Genomic DNA, 17,608 nt, shown 5'->3' with positions numbered 1-17,608 from the left:
CTTCCCCCCTCTTCCAGAATAGGAATGAGAAGCCCCAACCCGTCTTGATTTTAAAACTGTGAAGATTATAATTGACTTTACTGCCCTGTGGTTATGGGAGTTTGCAATAAGATTCCGTACGTAAAGTGCTCAGCACAATGCTTGACACAGAGTATGGGACTTGTTAAATAATAACTTTCTAAAAACTGTCGCGCTAGGTCAATTGGAGACTTATCTGGGAAAAAGTATATCTTGATTCCCCTGCCTCACAAGTTATATAAAAATCAATTCCAGATGGATCATTGATTTTCGTGTAGAGAGCAAAGCTGTGAAGCTTCTGGAAGAAAACATAGGAGCCTGTTTTCATGATTTGGGGGTAGACAGAGATTTCTCCAACAGGACACAAGAAGCACTAAGCATAGTGGGGGAAGAGTATAGATTCTATTTTTCTTTTGAAAAAGAGGTTGAGACAGCGAGACCCTGGGTGGGAGCCGGGAGCCCTGTCTAACTCGGTGATGGGCTCTGGTCACTAGCCTTGGAGCCTCAGTGTCATGGCCCCATCCCTCTCCTAGGAGGGGGGTAGCTCAGCCCCATGTGGGGTTGGGCATCCCAGGTGGGACGGTGGTTCGCGTGCTCCCCAGGGTGACTGCAGCTATGTCCCAGCAGCTCTGAATCTGAGCCTGGAGTGCAGAGTGGACGTCCTGTTCCTGCTGGCCAGCTCAGCGGACGCCACCCCAGAGGGCTTCCAGCGGGCCAAGGCCTTCCTGAAGCGGTTTGTGCGGGCAGCCCTGGCCGGAGACTCCCGGGCGCGTGTGGGTGTGGCCCTCTATGGCGCAGAGCTGACCGTGGCCGTGCCGGTGGGCGAGTATCAGGACGTGCCGGACCTGGTCCGGAGCCTCGACAGCCTGCACTTCGACGGTGGCGCCACCCTGACGGGCCGGGCCCTGCAGCAGGTGGCAGAGCGTGGCTTCGGGAGTGCCCCCAGGACAGGCCTGGACCGGCCTCAACGGGTGGTGGTCTTGATGACCGAGGCGCGCTCCCAGGACGAGGTGGCCGGCCCAGCGGGCTTCGCGAGGGCCCGGGAGCTGCTCCTGCTGGGTGTGGGCAGCGAGGACGTGCGGGCGGAACTGGAGATGATCACTGGCGGCGCGGACAGCGTGCTGACCTACACCAGCCCGCAGGACCTATTCGACCAAATCCCAAAGCTGCAGGGCAAGCTGTGCAGCCGGCCACGCCCAGGTAGGGACCATCCCCACACCTGTGCCAACTGCGGGCCAGCCCCTCCTGACCCGGGGGGCCAGCCGGCCAGTGGTAGAACCTTCCACCTTTTGGTAGGGACTTAACCAGGGCCTCTGATGCAGGCTGGAGCCGCAGCCCCGCTCTTTTTTTCATATACGAGCCTTGTGATGAGTAACTTCTCAGTTTTGTTGTTGTTCAGTTGCTAAGTCATGTCTGACTCTTTGCAACCCCGTGGATCCTTTGTCCTCCACTGTCTCCCAGAGTTTGCTCAAATTCAAGTCCCCTGAGCTGTGATGCTGTCTAACCATCTCATTTTACTGGTCACCACAATCTGACAAATAGTAGCACCTCCCAAGGGGCTTTTATGAGGATTATTACATAGGGCAAGCAAGATGCACAATAGTACAGAGTAAGCTCAGAGTGTCCACTCAGAATTGCAGGTATCACTGTTATTAATTTTTATTGTTATTGTTAATAAGGAGCTCTGAACCTACCAAGTGTAACTCTAGAAAGGCAGCTTCCCAGTTTCTTTTTGACAAGAAAGAAATGCATTCCCAGTACACACATGTGCCTATACAAGCATAAATGTCTAGAACAAGCCAAGCCTTTCCTGAAATGCTACTTGCCATTTCTACCTGAGATGCATTCTGAAATCATTCTGTTCTATTACCCATGTTGATTTCCATGACCCACCACTAGAGGGTACCCTGGAAAACAAAACCTGGGTGTAGATATCCCCATCAGGGGTGGGGGCCTGGCCTATGGTCAGAGACAGGAGTAGGTGAAACACACCCTCCACAGGGCTCCCGACTTCTCCTCTAAAGAAGCTGCATGTGGATTTCAGCTTCTCAGCCCCAGGTGTCACTCTCACCAATGGTGAGACATTCCCTCCTGCTGGGGGAAGGACAGGGCTCTCTGCCTGCCCACCTCCACTGTGCCCCTCCAGTCTTATCTTCCCTTGGCAGCCAGAGGATTTTTTAAAAAATAGTTTTAGATTCACAGAAAAACTGTGACAACGGTAGAGTTCACCTGTGTTCCATCTCCAGTGTCCCTCTTGTAAGATGTTAACCAGGTACAGTTGTCACAATTAATGAACCAACATTGATGTTGTTCAGTCGCTCAGTTGTGTCCAACCCTTTGCAACCTCATGGACTGCAGCACGCCAGGCTTCCCTGTCCTTCACCATCTCCTGGAGTTCGCTCAGTCTCATGTCCACTGAGTCAGTGATGCCATCCAACCGTCTCATCCTCTGGTGCCCCCTTCTCCTCCTGCCTTCAATCCTCCCCAGCATCCATGTCTTTTCTAGTGAGTTGGGTGTTGCCATCAGGTGGCCAAAGTATCGGAACTTCAACTTCAGTATCAATCCTTCCAATGACTATTCAGGACTGATTTTCTTTAGGATTGATTGGTTTGATCACCTTGCTGTCCAAGGGACTCTCAAGAGTCTTCTCCAGCACTGCAATTCAAAAGCATCAATTCTTTGGTGCTCAGCCTTCTTTATGGTCCAACTCACACATTTGTACATGACTACTGGAAAAACTGTAGCTTTGAGTATCTGGACCTTTGTTGGCCAAGTGATATCTCTGCTTTTTAATATGATGTCTAGGTTTGTCATAGCTTTCCTTCCAAGGAGCATCTTTTAATTTCATGGCTGCAGTCACTCGCCTGCTGGAGCCCAAGGAAATAAAATCTGTCCCTGTTTCTACTTTTCCCCTTCTATTTGCCATGAAGTGATGGGGCTGAGTGCCATGATCTTAGTTTTTTGAGTTTTAAGGCAGCTTTTTCACTCTCCTCTTTCACCCTCATCAAGAGGCTCTTTAGTTTCTCTTTGCTTTATGCCATTAGAGTGATAGCAGAATATATGAGGTTGTTGCTGTTTCTCCCAGCAATTTCAGTTTGTGCTTCATCCAGCCTGGCATTTCCCTTGATGGAGCCTATAGGTTAAATAAGCAAGGTGACAATATATAGCTTTGATGTACTCCTTTCCCAGTTTGGAACCAGTCAGTTGTTCCATGTCTGGTCCTAACTGTTGCTTCTTGACCTGTAGAGTGGTCTGGTACTCCCATCTCTTTAAGAATTTTCCACAGTTTGTTGTGATCCACATAGTCAAAGGCTTTAGTGTAGTCAATGAAACAGATGTTTTTCTGGAATTCCCAAGCTTTCTCTATGATCCAGTGAATGTTGGCAATTTGATCTCTGGTTCCTCTGCCTTTTCTAAACCCATCTTGTACATCTGGAAGTTCTCGGTTCAGGTACTGCTGAAGGCTGGCCTGAAGGATTTTGAGTATTACCTTGCTAGCATGCAAAATGAGTGCAGTTATGCAGTAGTTTGAACATTCTTTGCATTGCCTTTCTTTGGGACTGGAATGAAAACTGACCTTTTCCAGTCCTGTGGCCACTGAGTTTTCCAAATTTGCTGCTGTATTGAGTGCAGCACTTTAACAGCATCATTTTTCAGGATTTGAAATAGCTCAGCTGGAATTCCATCACTTCCACTCGCTTTATTGGTAATAATGCTTCCTAAGGCCCATTTTACTTCACACACCAAGATGTCTGGCTCTAGGTGAGTACCCACACCATCGTGGTTATCCAGGTCATTAAGACCTTTTTGGTATAGTTTTTCTGTGTATTCTTGCCGCCTCTTCTTAATCTCTTTGCTTCTGTTAGCTCCTTGCCATTTCTGTCCTTTATTGTGTCCATTTTTGCATGAAATGTTCCCTTGGTATCTCCAATATTCTTGGAAAGGTTTCTAATCTCTCCCAGCCTATTGTTTATTTCTTTACATTGTTCACTTAAGAAGGCCTTCCTTTCTCTCTCTGCTATTCTCTGGAACTCTGCATTCAGTGGGGTATATCTTTCTCTTTCTCCTTTGCTTTTTGCTTCTTTTCTTTTCTCAGCTATTTGTAAAGCCTCCTCAGAAAACCATTTTGCCTTCTTGCGTTTCTTTTTCTTTGGGATGCTTTTGGTCACTGCCTCCTGTACAGTGATACAAACCTCTCTCCATAGTTGGTCATTATTTATTACAGTCTGCACTTTATTCCAACTTCCTTAGTTGTTACCTAATGTCTTTTTTCTGTTCCAAGGATCCCATCCAGGATAAATTTTATATTTAGTCTTCTTGTCTTCTTAGACTCCTCTTGGCTATGATGGTTTCTCGGACTCTTCTCATGCTAGAGTGGTTTTAAAAAACTAGTAAGTCAGACCCTCTTACTGCATACTTTACTCCTGGTGGGCTACAGTCCATGGGGTCACAAGAATCAGACACAACTTAGCGACTAAACCACCACTGCCATACAGTTCATGGCACCTGGAGGCATAGATTGAGCCTCAGAGCCCCACGGCTTACATCAGCAGTTGTTTATTCCTCTCCCATCACAGTTCAGAGGTGAGCAGCCTGGGCCGGCAGGATGGTTCAGCTGTCTGTTAACTCCAGGGCCGCTGTTTCTCAGACAGCAGGAAGAGGGCAGAGGGGAAGTGGAAGGCAGGCAGCTTCCTTTTGGGGATATAACTTGGAAATTGCAGTTACTTTCCATTACATCCCATCGGAGAGAACTATCACGTGGCCACATCCAGCTGCCAGAGGGGAGGCTGAGGATGGTCCAGCTGAGCCTTCGTGTATCCTGCTTTTCTTCCAGGAGAGGGTGGAGGCCGGGTGCTTCGGTGGAGACCGGCCGACCTGGGCTCTGATCACCACAGAACAGCACACCCCCGCCCCGGCTACCCCCTGAGGGCCGCTTTGCTTGTTTTACAGGTTGCCAGGCCCAGTCGCTGGACCTGGCCTTCATGCTGGACGCCTCGGTCTCAGTGGGGCCCGAGAACTTTGCCCAGATGCAGAGCTTCGTGAGAAGCTGCGCCCTCCGGCTTGACGTGAACCCCGATGTGACGCAGATCGGCCTGGTGGTGTACGGCGGCCGCGTCCAGACAGCCTTCGGGCTGGACACCCACCTCAGCCTTGCTGCAGTGCTGCGGGCCCTGAGCCAGGCCCCCTACCTGGGAGGGGTGGGCTCGGCAGGCACGGCCTTGCTGCACATCTATGACAAGGTGATGACGGTCCAGGGCGGCGCCCGGCCTGGCGTCCCCAAAGCGGTGGTGGTGGTCACGGGTGGGAGCGGGGTGGAGGACGCGGCTGTCCCGGCCCAGAAGCTGAGGGACAACGGCGTCTCGGTCTTGGTGGTGGGTGTGGGGCCCGTCCTGAGGGAGGCACTGCGGAGGCTCGCGGGTCCCCGCGATGCCCTGATCCACGTGGCAGCCTACACAGACCTGAGCCACCACCAGGATGCACTCATCGAATGGATATGCAGAGGTGAGTGGGGGAATCTGCAACTTCGGGGTTGCCACTGAAGGGTGGACCTAAGCCAGAGCCTTCATGGACATCCCTATGGGAACAGCAGCTCCTCCCAACTACTGGGGACTTTCCATGTGCCGGGCTCTATGCTAAATCCCATAGTCACATGGAGCCCTGTGGGAGGCACACACAAGTCCCCTTTTAAGGTGCAGAGAATTTTAGACAAGTATCTCTCCCCAAACTTAATATATGCTGCTGCTAAGTCGCTTCAGTCGTGTCCGACTCTGTGCGACCCCATAGACGGCACCCCACCTAAAAAGAAGAAATTTGTTAGGATATCCACCAAGACCCCAGGATGGCACGGACCTTGCTAGGAACAGACCCAGCCAGGGTAGCCTGACTTCAAGCCTCCTTTTACTAGGAACATTCTCTGCACCTTTTAAAAAGCCTGTGGCTGTAATAATGATAGTGAGCACTGCTGTGTGCTCAGCCCATCTTAAAGAAAGCGGCTGCTTGCCTGCAGGAAAGCTGAATGGAGGCTGGGGCCCACTCGTGTGCTCACCTGTGGCTCAAGGGCCCACAGAGCCACTGTGACGTGTAAGACCCTGCTCCTGTGGCCTCACCTTTGTCCTGGGTGAGGGTAGGGTCCGCAGGGCTGACCCAGGCTGGGTCTGCTGACACGTCCTCCCGTCCTCCCTTGCAGAAGCCAAGCGGCCAGTTAACCTCTGCAAACCCAGCCCATGCATGAACGAGGGCACCTGTGTCCTGCGCAACGGGAGCTACCGCTGCGAGTGCCAGGGTGGCTGGGAGGGCCCCCACTGTGAAAACCGTGAGTGTTGCATCAGCTCCCACGTAGGGGCTGGGGTGGTGTCCTCAGTCCTCCTGTTCCCCAGGACTGTAGCCAAAGGAGGCTCTAGGGCATCGATGGAAGGAGTCAGTCACTGGTTCATTCATACATGAAACATTTAGTGGGTGCCCCCTACATCCCAGGTGCCATGCTGGGTGAGAGGAGCAGAGCAGGAAACAAGACATTGAGAATCTCTGCCCTCCTGAGGGTTCTAGTGAGGGAGAGACAACCGGTAAGTACAGCATGTAGTGTAGTAGATGGTGCTGAGCACCGAAGAATTGATGCTTTTGAACTGTGGTGTTGGAGAAGGCTCTTGAGAGTCCTTTGGACTGCAAGGAGATCCACCCAGTCCATCCTAAAGGAAGTCTATCCTGAATATTCATTGGAAGGACTGATGCTGAAGCTTCAATCCTTTGGCCACCTAACTTGAAGAACTGACTCCTTGGAAAAGACCCTGATGCTGGGAAAGATTGAAGACAGGATGAGAAGGGGACGACAGAGGATGAGATGGTTGAATGGTATCACTGACTCAATGGACATGACTTTGAGGAAGCTCAGTGAGTTGGTGATGGACAGGGAAGCCTGGTGTGCTGCAGTCCATGGGGTAGCAAAGAGTCAGACACGACTGAGCGACTGAACGGAACACACTCTGATGAAAATCCGAGGAGACTGTTGGGGAGGAGCACAGTGGACACAGAGTAACCGGAACACAGGCAGAGGACATGGGCACAGGTTCGAGTGGGTGGGTGGATGGGGCAGTGGAAGTTGCTGGGAGTTCTTTTTTTGAGTGTCTCTATTTGCTCAATGGAGAGTGAGGGCATGGAGGAGGTGCTGGAGGTTTGAGGAAAGAGGAGAATTAGTAACCATTTAGGAGAGAGGAGACTAGAGTACGGACATAGAAAAATGATTGTTGCACAGCCTCCTAGGCGACCCCTGTGACTGCTGCTCATGAATTTAAAGGTAGAAAAGCCAGCAGCAGCCAGTGGACGATTTGCATTAGAGCCCTGCGTTTGCAGGCCCTGGCAGAGGTGGTTTTCCTAATACGGGGAGGGCTGTGAGGGGCACTTTCTGCTTGGCTTAGCCTTAGCGCAAGGCACAATGGGGCCCATAAGGTTGCTAGTTGGTTAAGAAGAGGACTCAGACCCTCACATCCTCAAAGTTCACTTCTTTCCTAGGGGCCTTGAGAGGAGATGCCCTCAAGGCACGTGGCTCCGGCCGAGAGCCTGCAGGAGGGCAGCCACTGAGCCCCTCCCAGCTGGGCCTACAAAGAAGGCGTGGGCCCCCTGGGCACTGAAAGGGAGCCTACCCTCAGCAGAGCACCCTGTCTGTGGTCTCTGCCTCCAGCCCCGTCTGAACCCTCCTGCTCACTGTCCTGCCCCAGGGAGAAGAGAGGGCTCAGCTGCAGACAGAGCTACCCAGGGACATGGTAGCAGCTGGTTACCCCCTTCACGACCACACTGAGAACTCTTCACATGTTTTGCTGACCGAATTGTGCACTGTCGAGCTGGTGCCATCTGCCGCGTGTCCCCTGAGGAGCAGCAGAGGAACCTGGAGACTTCTGATGGCCTGTTTGAAGCTCACGTTGCCCACAGTGATGGCTAAACAGGACATTGCTGGGACAGTTATGCCCAAGAAGGCAGTGATGACAGACCCCTGACTCGATGATGGCATCTCAGGATGGACGGAGGGTGGACTTTTAAACACATCTTTCCCCGAAGATGCTCCAGATGCATTCATTCTATAGTTTGAAGAGGGGCTTGGGCGGCATTGTTCTGGTGACGGGATCCCTGTGTGGGACTTGGAAAGGCCTCAGACTGGAAGGAGACTGACTGACCAGCTCTTTGCCTGAGGGGGAGGGGCTGTGTGTGCAAACAGCCCTGGGGGTGGGGGGCTAAGTGTGCAAACAGCCCTGGACCCGAGGGGCCACCTAAGGTGACCAGCACTCCCTTCGAGAGGCTTCTTAGTGTTTACTTAAGAGGGTTCATTGTGGGGTGTTTCTTGAGTGCCTGTCTTACTCTCCCTTTGGTTGTCAAAAAGGAGCAGAATTCTTAAACTCAGTCAATGTAGAACAAAGAGATTTGAAGGGGTTGGCTTTTTTCGATATAGATCTTATGCTGCCTTGGTTTTAGTTTTGTTTTTCATACCTGGTTTTAAAAGGAATATTTCAAGAAGTGACATTGGTTGTGTTTATTTAACAGGAGCATTTGTCCCTAAATGGCAGAAAGGCTTAGATAGCATATTCTCTGGCAAACTGGATATTTGCTTATCCCACAGTCCTTAACAAATCAATTCTCTGCCCAGGTGGTCAAGTTTGGAGTTGGTTTTCAGTAGAAGCCTTTGCAGAGCTCTGATTTAAATCCAGTCACTTTATCATAGTTTTTATTTTTAATGTAAATACCTTAATGTGATGTTTTAAGGGCAAACATTCAAGGCTACGTTGATTTAAATACTGCTTTTAGCTTTAAGAACTTCAGGATTTCTGGTGCAAAGTACTTGGAAGGTCATCACTGTGGTTTTATTAGATGTTAAAAACAAGTCCAGTGTGCCAAGCACTGTGCATGACAGTCATTTCCATTCCAGTCGTCGCCTTCTGCCAAGGCAGAAGCAATATCAGAGCAGAGTCACGTGCCCACCGGTAGGTGCTGATGGCTGATGTTAGAGAATTCCACTGTCTTCTACATTAACAGCAGTTTAATCAATCATTTCATAATGTAGGCTCTTTGTCTGGCTCAGGGTTGATATTTGGATGTCCCATTTGAACTGGACTTAAAAACCGCACAAAACTGGGCCCTGGGCCTAGCCTAACATATTAAAGACCTTACTGTTGCTATTTTTAGGTTTCAGCCCTTGGGGTGAAAAAAAATTTTAACCTTTTCTAGCGAAGGTGCTGCTGTTTAACCCTTTCTGGGTTCTAGTAGTGGAAGAGGGAATTCCTGACACGATAACCTTAAGTGATCTTTTCCCAGCTAACCCTTTTTCTTTCTTTTTAAAGAAACTGGCTTTTAATTACATAATATACAAATATGTTCTCCTTGTAAAAACTTAAACATTGCTGATAGATCATAAGTCTTTTATTTTCTCCAAATGATCTTTATCCCAGCCAGCTGCTCTAGTTTGAATAGTTGACTCTCTTGCTTTTCTAGAAAGATAGCATTTACAAGTAACGACAGTTTTGTCTCTCCTTTTGAAATTTCATACTACTTTTTCTTGTCATTTTGCATTGTCTAGGACCTCCAGAATGATGTTTTAACAAGTAGTGGACTGTAGCTGGTTCTTGACTTGAAAGGACGTTTTTATCATTGTTACTCTCCGTGCATTACTTGATAAGGAATGCTTGCTTCTATTCCTGGATTACAGAGTGTTTATTAGGAGTATTGAGATTTGTGGTTTGCATTTCTGCTCCCTTTGAGATGTTTTTTCCACATTTGATTGGTTAATATGATAAAATGCCTATTTGTATTTTCAGTTGGTGAACCACCTTTGATTTCTTGGATAAATGCTATTTGGTTGCAATGTCTGGTTCTTTAAACACTGCTGAATTTCATTTGCCAATATTTTAAAGTTTTTTTTCAATCTATGTTCAAAAATGAGATTGTCTTTTATAATATATTGGAATGTTTTTCTTTTATGTGTTGGAATTTTAGTATCAGAGCTGTGCTAACTTTCTAAAATGAAAAATATTAATATATAGTCCTCAAACTTTCAAGCTGCTATATTCATAGCATTTTTCTTGTAATTCAAAAGGACTGTCAGTATCGGTACTTAAGGCCTCTTTTTTCAGTTCTGCCATTTAATATTGCTGTAGGCTATCTTTTTAAGGAGTCAGAAATTTGGTTTTGCCATTTTAAATTATTACTACTAAGGCAACATTTCAAGTATGGGTATTTTTTACTCCCCTAAGAATTATCTATTAGCTCAGTCGGTAAAGAATCTGCCTGCAGTGCAGGAGATCTGGGTTTGATCCCTTGGTCTGGATGATACCCTGGAGAAGGAAATGGCAACCCACTCCCGTACCCTTGCTTGGAAAATCTCATGGACAGAAGAGCCTGGTGGGCTGCAATCCATGGGGTCGCAAAGAGTTGGGCACAGCTGGGCGACTAACACCTACTAACACTAAGAATTATCTAGGAGTGTGTTTTAAAGTATTGATTTTCAGTCATTGTTATATATGATCAGCTTCTAAAGATGTTTCCCATGTCTTTAGCATACTAAAATCTTTCAGCCTTACCTCTGCTACTTGTTGTTAGGAGGCTTAAAGTCTCCTGCTAGGATCCCACCTTGTAGTTCTGTGTTTTCACTCACATAGTTTGAAGTTCAGTGTATAAATATCCACAATGTTTCCCCCTTGAAGTAGAAGTCTACGAGGCCTTGCCACGTTATCCCATGAAATACAAGAAAACCCAAAATACAATGAACATTTTATTAAAAAAAAAAAATCTAACTCACCACTTGGGACACCAAGTGTTAATGACAAAGGAAATAAATGTCCTGGGAATAGAAAGACAATAAGAAGACAGACTCAAAAGACCTTTAGTTCCCAGGAACCAGTGTTAGAGAACTCTGATTCAGAACCCCCAGAAATGAGGCAGAGATGATAGATGAAATGGTTTTAACCTGTGTTAACAATGCCATTGGAAGAGAAACAAGCAACATAAACAAGAGCACTGTCAATTTTAAAAAAAGAGAGCACCCGAAACAAAATTTGCCCCCCTTCTTTTTTCTTGGAAAGGGCCTGGACATCAAGCACAACTTAAAAAACCGGGACTAAGAGAGCACTGGATTAAATAACTTCTCTTAAAAATGGCCTTTCCATGGGACTGAATCTGTAAACACAGGGTAATCTTGTTTCTATGGTAATGTAAAAAGTCAGTTAAATCTCAAAAGACACTTTTCACTGTTCTAAATTACAGGACTTTAAACATTTTTTTTTTCCATATAATACAGCATCATTTAAAATTTTTATTTAAAAGCAATTGGTTCAGGCCCACTTTAGCCTGAAAAAAGTCCTTAATTTACCAGGAACAGTGCCTCAGCTTGGTCCCAGGTATTTTCCCAATTACCATTTCTTAAAAAAAAAAAGAAAAGATGGTTTTTACACAGTTGAAGACAAGGACGGTTTAGCCCCTGACACTACTAAGTATCAGATAGGAGATGACGGTCAGGAGTTGAGATATACTCTCACCAAAGCCCTGTGATCAGTGAGACAAGATCCTGCTACCTTGATTTCTCCTCCACCAAGGCCTCCACATCAGAAACTTTTCATTTAAAAAGTCTGATAAAACAACTGATGAAAATTTCAAGGAAGAAACATAGAATACTCCTAACTACAGCAATGTCCTGTTTACAACCAATAGACTTGGGTCTCCAAAAAAGTCTTGTATTATTTCCTTTGGCCCTGCACAGGGACAGAGCCTCCTCTTAGCCGAAGTATTCCATTCACAGAACCCCAGTTCTTCCTTTTCCTTGTAAACAGACTCACCCTTTCACAGAGTTGCTGCTTGAACGAAGACTGTAACGATGCAGGATTGTCACCAAGGTCCATATTGACAGGAGAGTCTTTAGATGAAGTTTGTTTCCTAACTTGCTCCTTTCTTCTCCCATTCCTAGGGTACCATTCAAACACCAGCATCCCGCCCCCCAAGAGAAGAAAGTTAGTTATCCTCCGCAGCCAACCTACATACTCATAGAAGCAGCTAGGAAGAGAGATGGCAATTAAGGTTCAACCCCCATGTGTTTGTTCCCTGTTGCTTGGAGCCCCTGTTCAGAGATTTTGAGGCCATGGAGCAACAGACAGAGGCTGAGTGACGTCTGCCTCGGTGCTCATGTGCTTACGTGGATTTAATACACAGTCATTGGTACAGGTGCCTCATGATACCTCCAGCAGGTAATAAGCAGAACAGCAATGAGAGCTTCCTGTGCTAAGGAGCAGCATTTGCCAAAACCACAGGCAGCTCTAGGCATGCTCTTTACTGTACAAATGAGTCAAGGGTTCATAACGCTCCTCATCCAGCCCCCAGAGATAAATCTGCTCTCATTTACCCCTCACCGCCAGCTGCATGGGTGGCTTCCGGCAAACCCATCACCCACCTGAATCTGTGGCTTTCATTTTCCTGACAGACGCCCTTCAGAATCACTGAGGTTCTCTTTAAATTGGAAACCTCTCCAGCCCCTCTCTGTCTCTGAGCTGCTCCTCTCGCCTACCCCTGCCCGCGCCCCCCTCCCCGGAATCTACTGATAATCGCGGTGGGCAGCGCAAAGCATTTGCACGCCCTCAGGTGGACTTGCAAGGACACAGAACCAAGGCAAGCACCTTTCTGGTTGGTCAAGGCCAAAGACACAGCCAAGTCCCAGCCTCCCGCCTCTTCCCGCAGAGCCTGTGCTCAGAGGAGGAAAGTGCCGCCTGGGCCAGAAGGGCGCCCCCCACCACCCTGGTGACAGTTCTGTCCTCCAGGGGCCCCTGAAAGAGCACAGGAGTGACCGCTTACCTTGGCTTTCTGGAGGACGGTGCCTTTGCCCGTGACCATGACTGACAGAGGCCTGTTCTTGAGCGCAGTTGCAGAGTTGACCGGGGTACAGTCGGGGGCAGGAGTCGGGGTGGCCACTTTGGGCTGTGGTGTCAGAGGAGAGCGAGGGCTGAGTTATGGGCAGAGAGGCATGGCTCATCCCGCACTTGGCCCATGGGGATGGGGCACCCGGACTCACCCGGGGGCTCACGCTCTCCAGGTGGGTGGTGTCCACGGTGGTGCCCAGCGTCACGGGCCCGGCCTCCGCCTTCCTCAGGCTGTCCTTCACCTCCACGATGCTGAGCTCCAGGTCCACACGCCTGCGCTCCTCCACCCTGCACTCCTCGTCCACCTCCTTCAGCTTCTGCTCCAGGCTGGCCGCCGCCCCCTTGTCTGCAGAGAGAAGTTTGCAGCCTTTCAGCCAGAAGTCACGCCAGGGGCAGGATGAATTCACACACACACACCATGCCGAAACACGACCCCCAAGGGGCTGTGGACCACTGCCCAGACTCTGACCCTGAGAGCGGGGACAGGCCTCTCGGTGGGTGGCGGACAGCCTCCAAGTCCAGGAGCCCAGGTCCTGTGTCTCCATTCTGCAAAGGCTGGGGAGGCTCTGGCAGCAGAGCTCCGCCTTCACAAGAGGGCCTGAATCTGAGCCCTAACCTCCCTCCTGGTAGGCCCTTAGGGACTCTGGTTGTGTCAATACCTGCCATGGTGACAGCAACCTCAAAGGGAGAAAGAAGCTTTATTGGTGACCTCTGGAGGATGGTTGGGCTGTTTCAACTTGCCCCACATGGTTCCCTCAATCCTCCTGGCACGTGCTGCTTCGCTGGGCCTAATGGAGCCAGGGTCCTCAACCCTGCCACCTTCTCAGCCCTGTCTTACCCTCCCCTCTTCACCCTGGTGTTTTCAGGCTCTTCCTGTAGCACCAGGAAATGATGACTCAACCAAGAGTCCATGCTAGGAGCTCACTGCAGAGGAAAGGATGGTACCACATGTTCAGTATGGAATCCTGAGCCCCGAGTGACTGCCCGTGAGTATGGGCGATGGAAATGTTCTCAAGTTGACTCTGGTAATGGCTGCACAACTCTGTGAATATACTGAAAACCATGTGCAAATGGGTCATCGTGTGGTCTATGAATTCTTATCAATGAAGATGTAATCTTTTTTAAAAAGTCGGTCACATCTCATGCCCCCCTTACCTTTCTTCTACCAATCATGTTTGTAAGATTCTCAGGGATCAACTGCTTATGTTGGTTAGTGCGAGTCTAATGGGCTTCACTGATAGCTCAATTGGTAAAGAATCTGCCTGCAATGCAGGAGAGCCCAGTTCGATTCCTGGGTCAGGAAGATCCACTGGAGAAGGGACAGGCTACCCACTCCAATATTCTTGTGCTTCCCTTGTGGCTCAGCTGGTAAAGAATCCTCCTGCAATGTGGGAGACCTGGGTTCGATCACTGGGTTGGAAAGATCCCCTGGAGAAGGGAAAGACTACCCACTCCAGTATTCTGGCCTGGAGAATTCCATGGACTGTATAGTCTATGGGGTCAAAAGAGTCAGACACAACTGAGAGACATTCACAGCTTAAATATTAAAGTACATGGAGTTACTCTCTAAAAATGAAGTCAAATGCTGCTTAAAGGTCTTACGAGGGATAAGCCGCTAGGAAACAGCTGAAGGATGATATGAGGATGACTTGGAAAATAATCTACAAGGATGCAGATTTCCTTAAAATGAACACAGACTTAAGGCGCTTGTAAAGAGATGGCCAATTGAAGCATTAGAGATGTGGTTAATGCGGGAACCATGACCCGGGGCTCCCATCAGCCGGCCCAGAGGGCAGGGAAAGACCTTGGCATTACTGCAGAAATGGGCCAAGAAACAGACATTTGTCTTAAATGGAATGACACGTTTCAGGTCGAGACACATAATTTTAGAGATTTCCTGCTTTTTCAACTACATCCTGATATAGGACAGTGACCTTTCAGACAGGCTGGAAGGGGAGGACTTTGCGGGGAGCACCCACCTGTCCCAAAGGTTGAGGGGGCTGCAGGCCATGTGCACAGATCTGGATTCGTGCCCCTGGAAAGCCCCGGCCCCTCCAGGGGCCATCTCCCTTGAGAGGAGGTGGTACCTACCTGTACACTTTAACAGGGTCTCCTTCAGCTCCCGTTTCTCCCTCCGGAGCTGAGCCAGGTGCCCTCGGATCTCTTCCTTCTTCTTCTCAAGCCTCTCCTTCTCCTCTGTGTACCGCTTCACCTCAGCTTCTGTCCGGTTCTTGCCAAGTTTGATCTCTGCAGACCCAGAGGGAGGGGAACCCCCTGGGTCAGTCGGGCTGGCCCCTGAGGGCAGTCCCACCCAACTCTACAGGCTCAGGCAGAACCCAGCACTCTGGAAGTAGGTTAGAGGTGGATGCCAGACCAGCCTAGCAGGGACAGAAAAGGAAACTGAGCCTACCCCTCCTTTGCTATGAGACGTTGGGCAAGTCCTCCAGCTCTCTGGGCCTTTCTTTCCTCATCTGAAAGGGAGGCAATCAGACTAACCTCTCCAAGTAAAAGTGTTAGTCGCTCAGTCGTGTCCAACTCTTTGCACCCCTGTGAACTATATCCCACCAGGCTCCTCTGTCCATGGAATTCTCCAGGCAAAAATACCGGAGTCGGTTGCTATTTCCTACTCCAGGGATCTTTCCGACCCAGGGATTGAACCCAAGTCTCCTGCGTTGCAGGCAGACTCTTTACCATCTGAGCCACCAGGGAAGCCCCCAAGCCCTTTCCAAAACCTTCAGCTCTTATCTAGCACAGGCACCTGCACTGGTTGCCTTCAGCCTGTCCTTCACAGGTGGGCTGGACCCGGCCGGGGCGACAGCCACTGTGTCAGGGCAGCTCAGGGAAGAGGAGGCCTTCTGCTGTGCAGCCTGGAGCTTGACCTCTGTGCCTCCCAGGGAGGGCTCCTCAGGTTCCTGACTCTCCTGCTGCATCTGAGTGGGAGGAAGCAAATAGGATTCAGCCGGCCAAGGGGCCCCCCGAGAAGGTAAGGCTAGCTCACCCACTGCGGGAGCCCCTGTACCTGCAACTCGGGGTTCTCTGGAGATTTTATGAGGGGCTCATCAGGGGCGGGGTCTGAGTCTTCAGGGAGAGGGAGAGTCTCGGCCGGAGGGTCCTGGTGGGGCGGCGTGGGTGATGCGGCCCGGGCCTGGGCACCGCTGTCGCTGTGTAGGAAGGACTTGATGGGCGTGAGGTCCAGGTACACACGGTCAGGGTCAGGCTCACCCGAAACATCTGTTGCAGGGCTGGCTTCCTCGGGGGCTTCCCCCTGCATGGGGAAGAATCGGGGGGCTTTCTCCACTGCCTCGGGTCCTGGAGCCCTGGAGGGGATGCCAGCCCTGCTGCAGAGCTCCTGTGCTCAAGGTCACCAGACCTCCTTCCTGAGGAGCCTCCTGAAGAGCTGGAGTTAGAAGGCCCGGGCTCACCTCCTGGATAGGCCATTCAAGAGGTGGGAGACCCAGGGCACAGTACTTCATCTCCCTGACTTGACTTCCTCATCTGGAGAGAAGGGGCTAGGAGTCCCTCCCTCTCAGGTGGCTGGGATGAAATGAGATCGCCCACAGATGCCCCAGCACAGAGGTCCATGCCCCGTGACTGGAGCCAGCTGTCAAGGTGATGATTCCACCTCCGCCACCAATCTGAGCCTCAAAGGCTAATAGTGTCTGGACAGCTAATGTCTAAGCAACAAGATTTGAACATTTCCTCATACCACAGTTGAGAAATAATTTCAAAACGAATTAAAGACCTCAGTGTAAGACCAGAAACCGCATAACTCCTAGAAGAGAACACAGAACACTCTTTGACAGAAATCATGCAATATTTTGGGGGGTCTGTCTAATAAGGCAAAAGAAATAAAAGCAAAAATAAACAGGACCTAGTTAAAAATTGTTGCACAGCAAAGGAAACCATCAGCAAGATAAAAAAGACAATCTATGGAATATGAGAAAATGACCCAACAAGGGGTTAATATCCAAAATATACAAATAGCTCATATATCTCTATATTTTAAAAAAGCCACCCCATTAAAAAATGGGTGGAAGACCGGAATAGACATTTTTTCCAAAGAAGACAGATAGATGGCCAACAGTCAACATGAAAACATGCTCGACATCACTAATTATTAGAGAAATGCAACAGAGACACAATGAGAAACTACCTCACGAACCTATCAGAATGGCTGTCTTCAAAAAGCCTACAAATAACAAGTGTTGACAAGGATGTGGATAAAAAGGAAAGCTTGTTCACTGATGGCGGGAAAGTAAACTGGTGCAGCCACTATGGATAACAGTCGAGAGGTGCCGCAAAACACTGAAAATAGAACTGCCATGTGACCCAGCAATTCCGTACCATGGAAAAAGCGAAAACGCAAACTTGGAAAGATACATGCACCTCAGAGTTCATAGCAGCACTGTTTACAGTAGCCAAGGTGGGAGCAACCCTCGTGTCCATCAGCAGATGAGCGGATAAAGATGGATGCATGTATACAGACACATACAACGGAACATTACTCAACCACGAAAGAGGATGGGATTCTGCCATTTACAGCAATGTGGATGGACCTGGAGAATGTTATGCCCAGTGAAATAAACTCGGAGAAAGACAAATACTGTATGGTATCACTTATATGTGGAATCTAAAAAATAGTACAAATGAATTACATATAGCAAAACAGACGCACTGATACAGAAAACAGCCCAGGGGTTACCAGTAG

The 17,608-nt window shown here is 49.2% G+C and overlaps 2 protein-coding genes across 4 annotated transcripts in view; one reads left to right on the top strand and one right to left on the bottom strand.

Moving 5' to 3' along the window:
• VWA2 (von Willebrand factor A domain containing 2) overlaps nt 1-9,906 on the top strand; it is a 51,463-nt gene extending 41,557 nt beyond the window's left edge. The window contains exons 12-15 of one of the 2 annotated variants that reach the window (XM_018041457.1): nt 646-1,218; nt 4,970-5,521; nt 6,207-6,332; nt 7,732-9,906. In XM_018041457.1, the coding sequence (XP_017896946.1) occupies nt 646-1,218; nt 4,970-5,521; nt 6,207-6,332; nt 7,732-7,811 (1,331 nt within the window). In that variant the 3' untranslated portion in view covers nt 7,812-9,906. Of the gene's footprint in view, nt 1-645; nt 1,219-4,969; nt 5,522-6,206; nt 6,333-7,525 lie in introns of both variants that reach the window. The other variant, XM_018041456.1, reaches the window with a different exon arrangement.
• The window catches only part of AFAP1L2 (actin filament associated protein 1 like 2), a 115,822-nt gene continuing 108,965 nt past the window's right edge, over nt 10,752-17,608 (bottom strand). For both annotated transcript variants that reach the window (XM_018041453.1, XM_018041452.1), the window contains 6 exons: nt 15,920-16,165; nt 15,659-15,830; nt 14,992-15,147; nt 13,053-13,246; nt 12,836-12,958; nt 10,752-11,953 (listed from right to left, as the gene is read on the bottom strand). In XM_018041453.1, the coding sequence (XP_017896942.1) occupies nt 11,927-11,953; nt 12,836-12,958; nt 13,053-13,246; nt 14,992-15,147; nt 15,659-15,830; nt 15,920-16,165 (918 nt within the window). In that variant the 3' untranslated portion in view covers nt 10,752-11,926. The remainder of the gene's footprint in view (nt 11,954-12,835; nt 12,959-13,052; nt 13,247-14,991; nt 15,148-15,658; nt 15,831-15,919; nt 16,166-17,608) is intronic.

Source organism: Capra hircus, chromosome 26, assembly GCF_001704415.2.
Source record: "Capra hircus breed San Clemente chromosome 26, ASM170441v1, whole genome shotgun sequence".
NCBI lineage: Eukaryota > Metazoa > Chordata > Mammalia > Artiodactyla > Bovidae > Capra > Capra hircus.
This window is presented reverse-complemented; position numbering and strand designations above follow the sequence as displayed.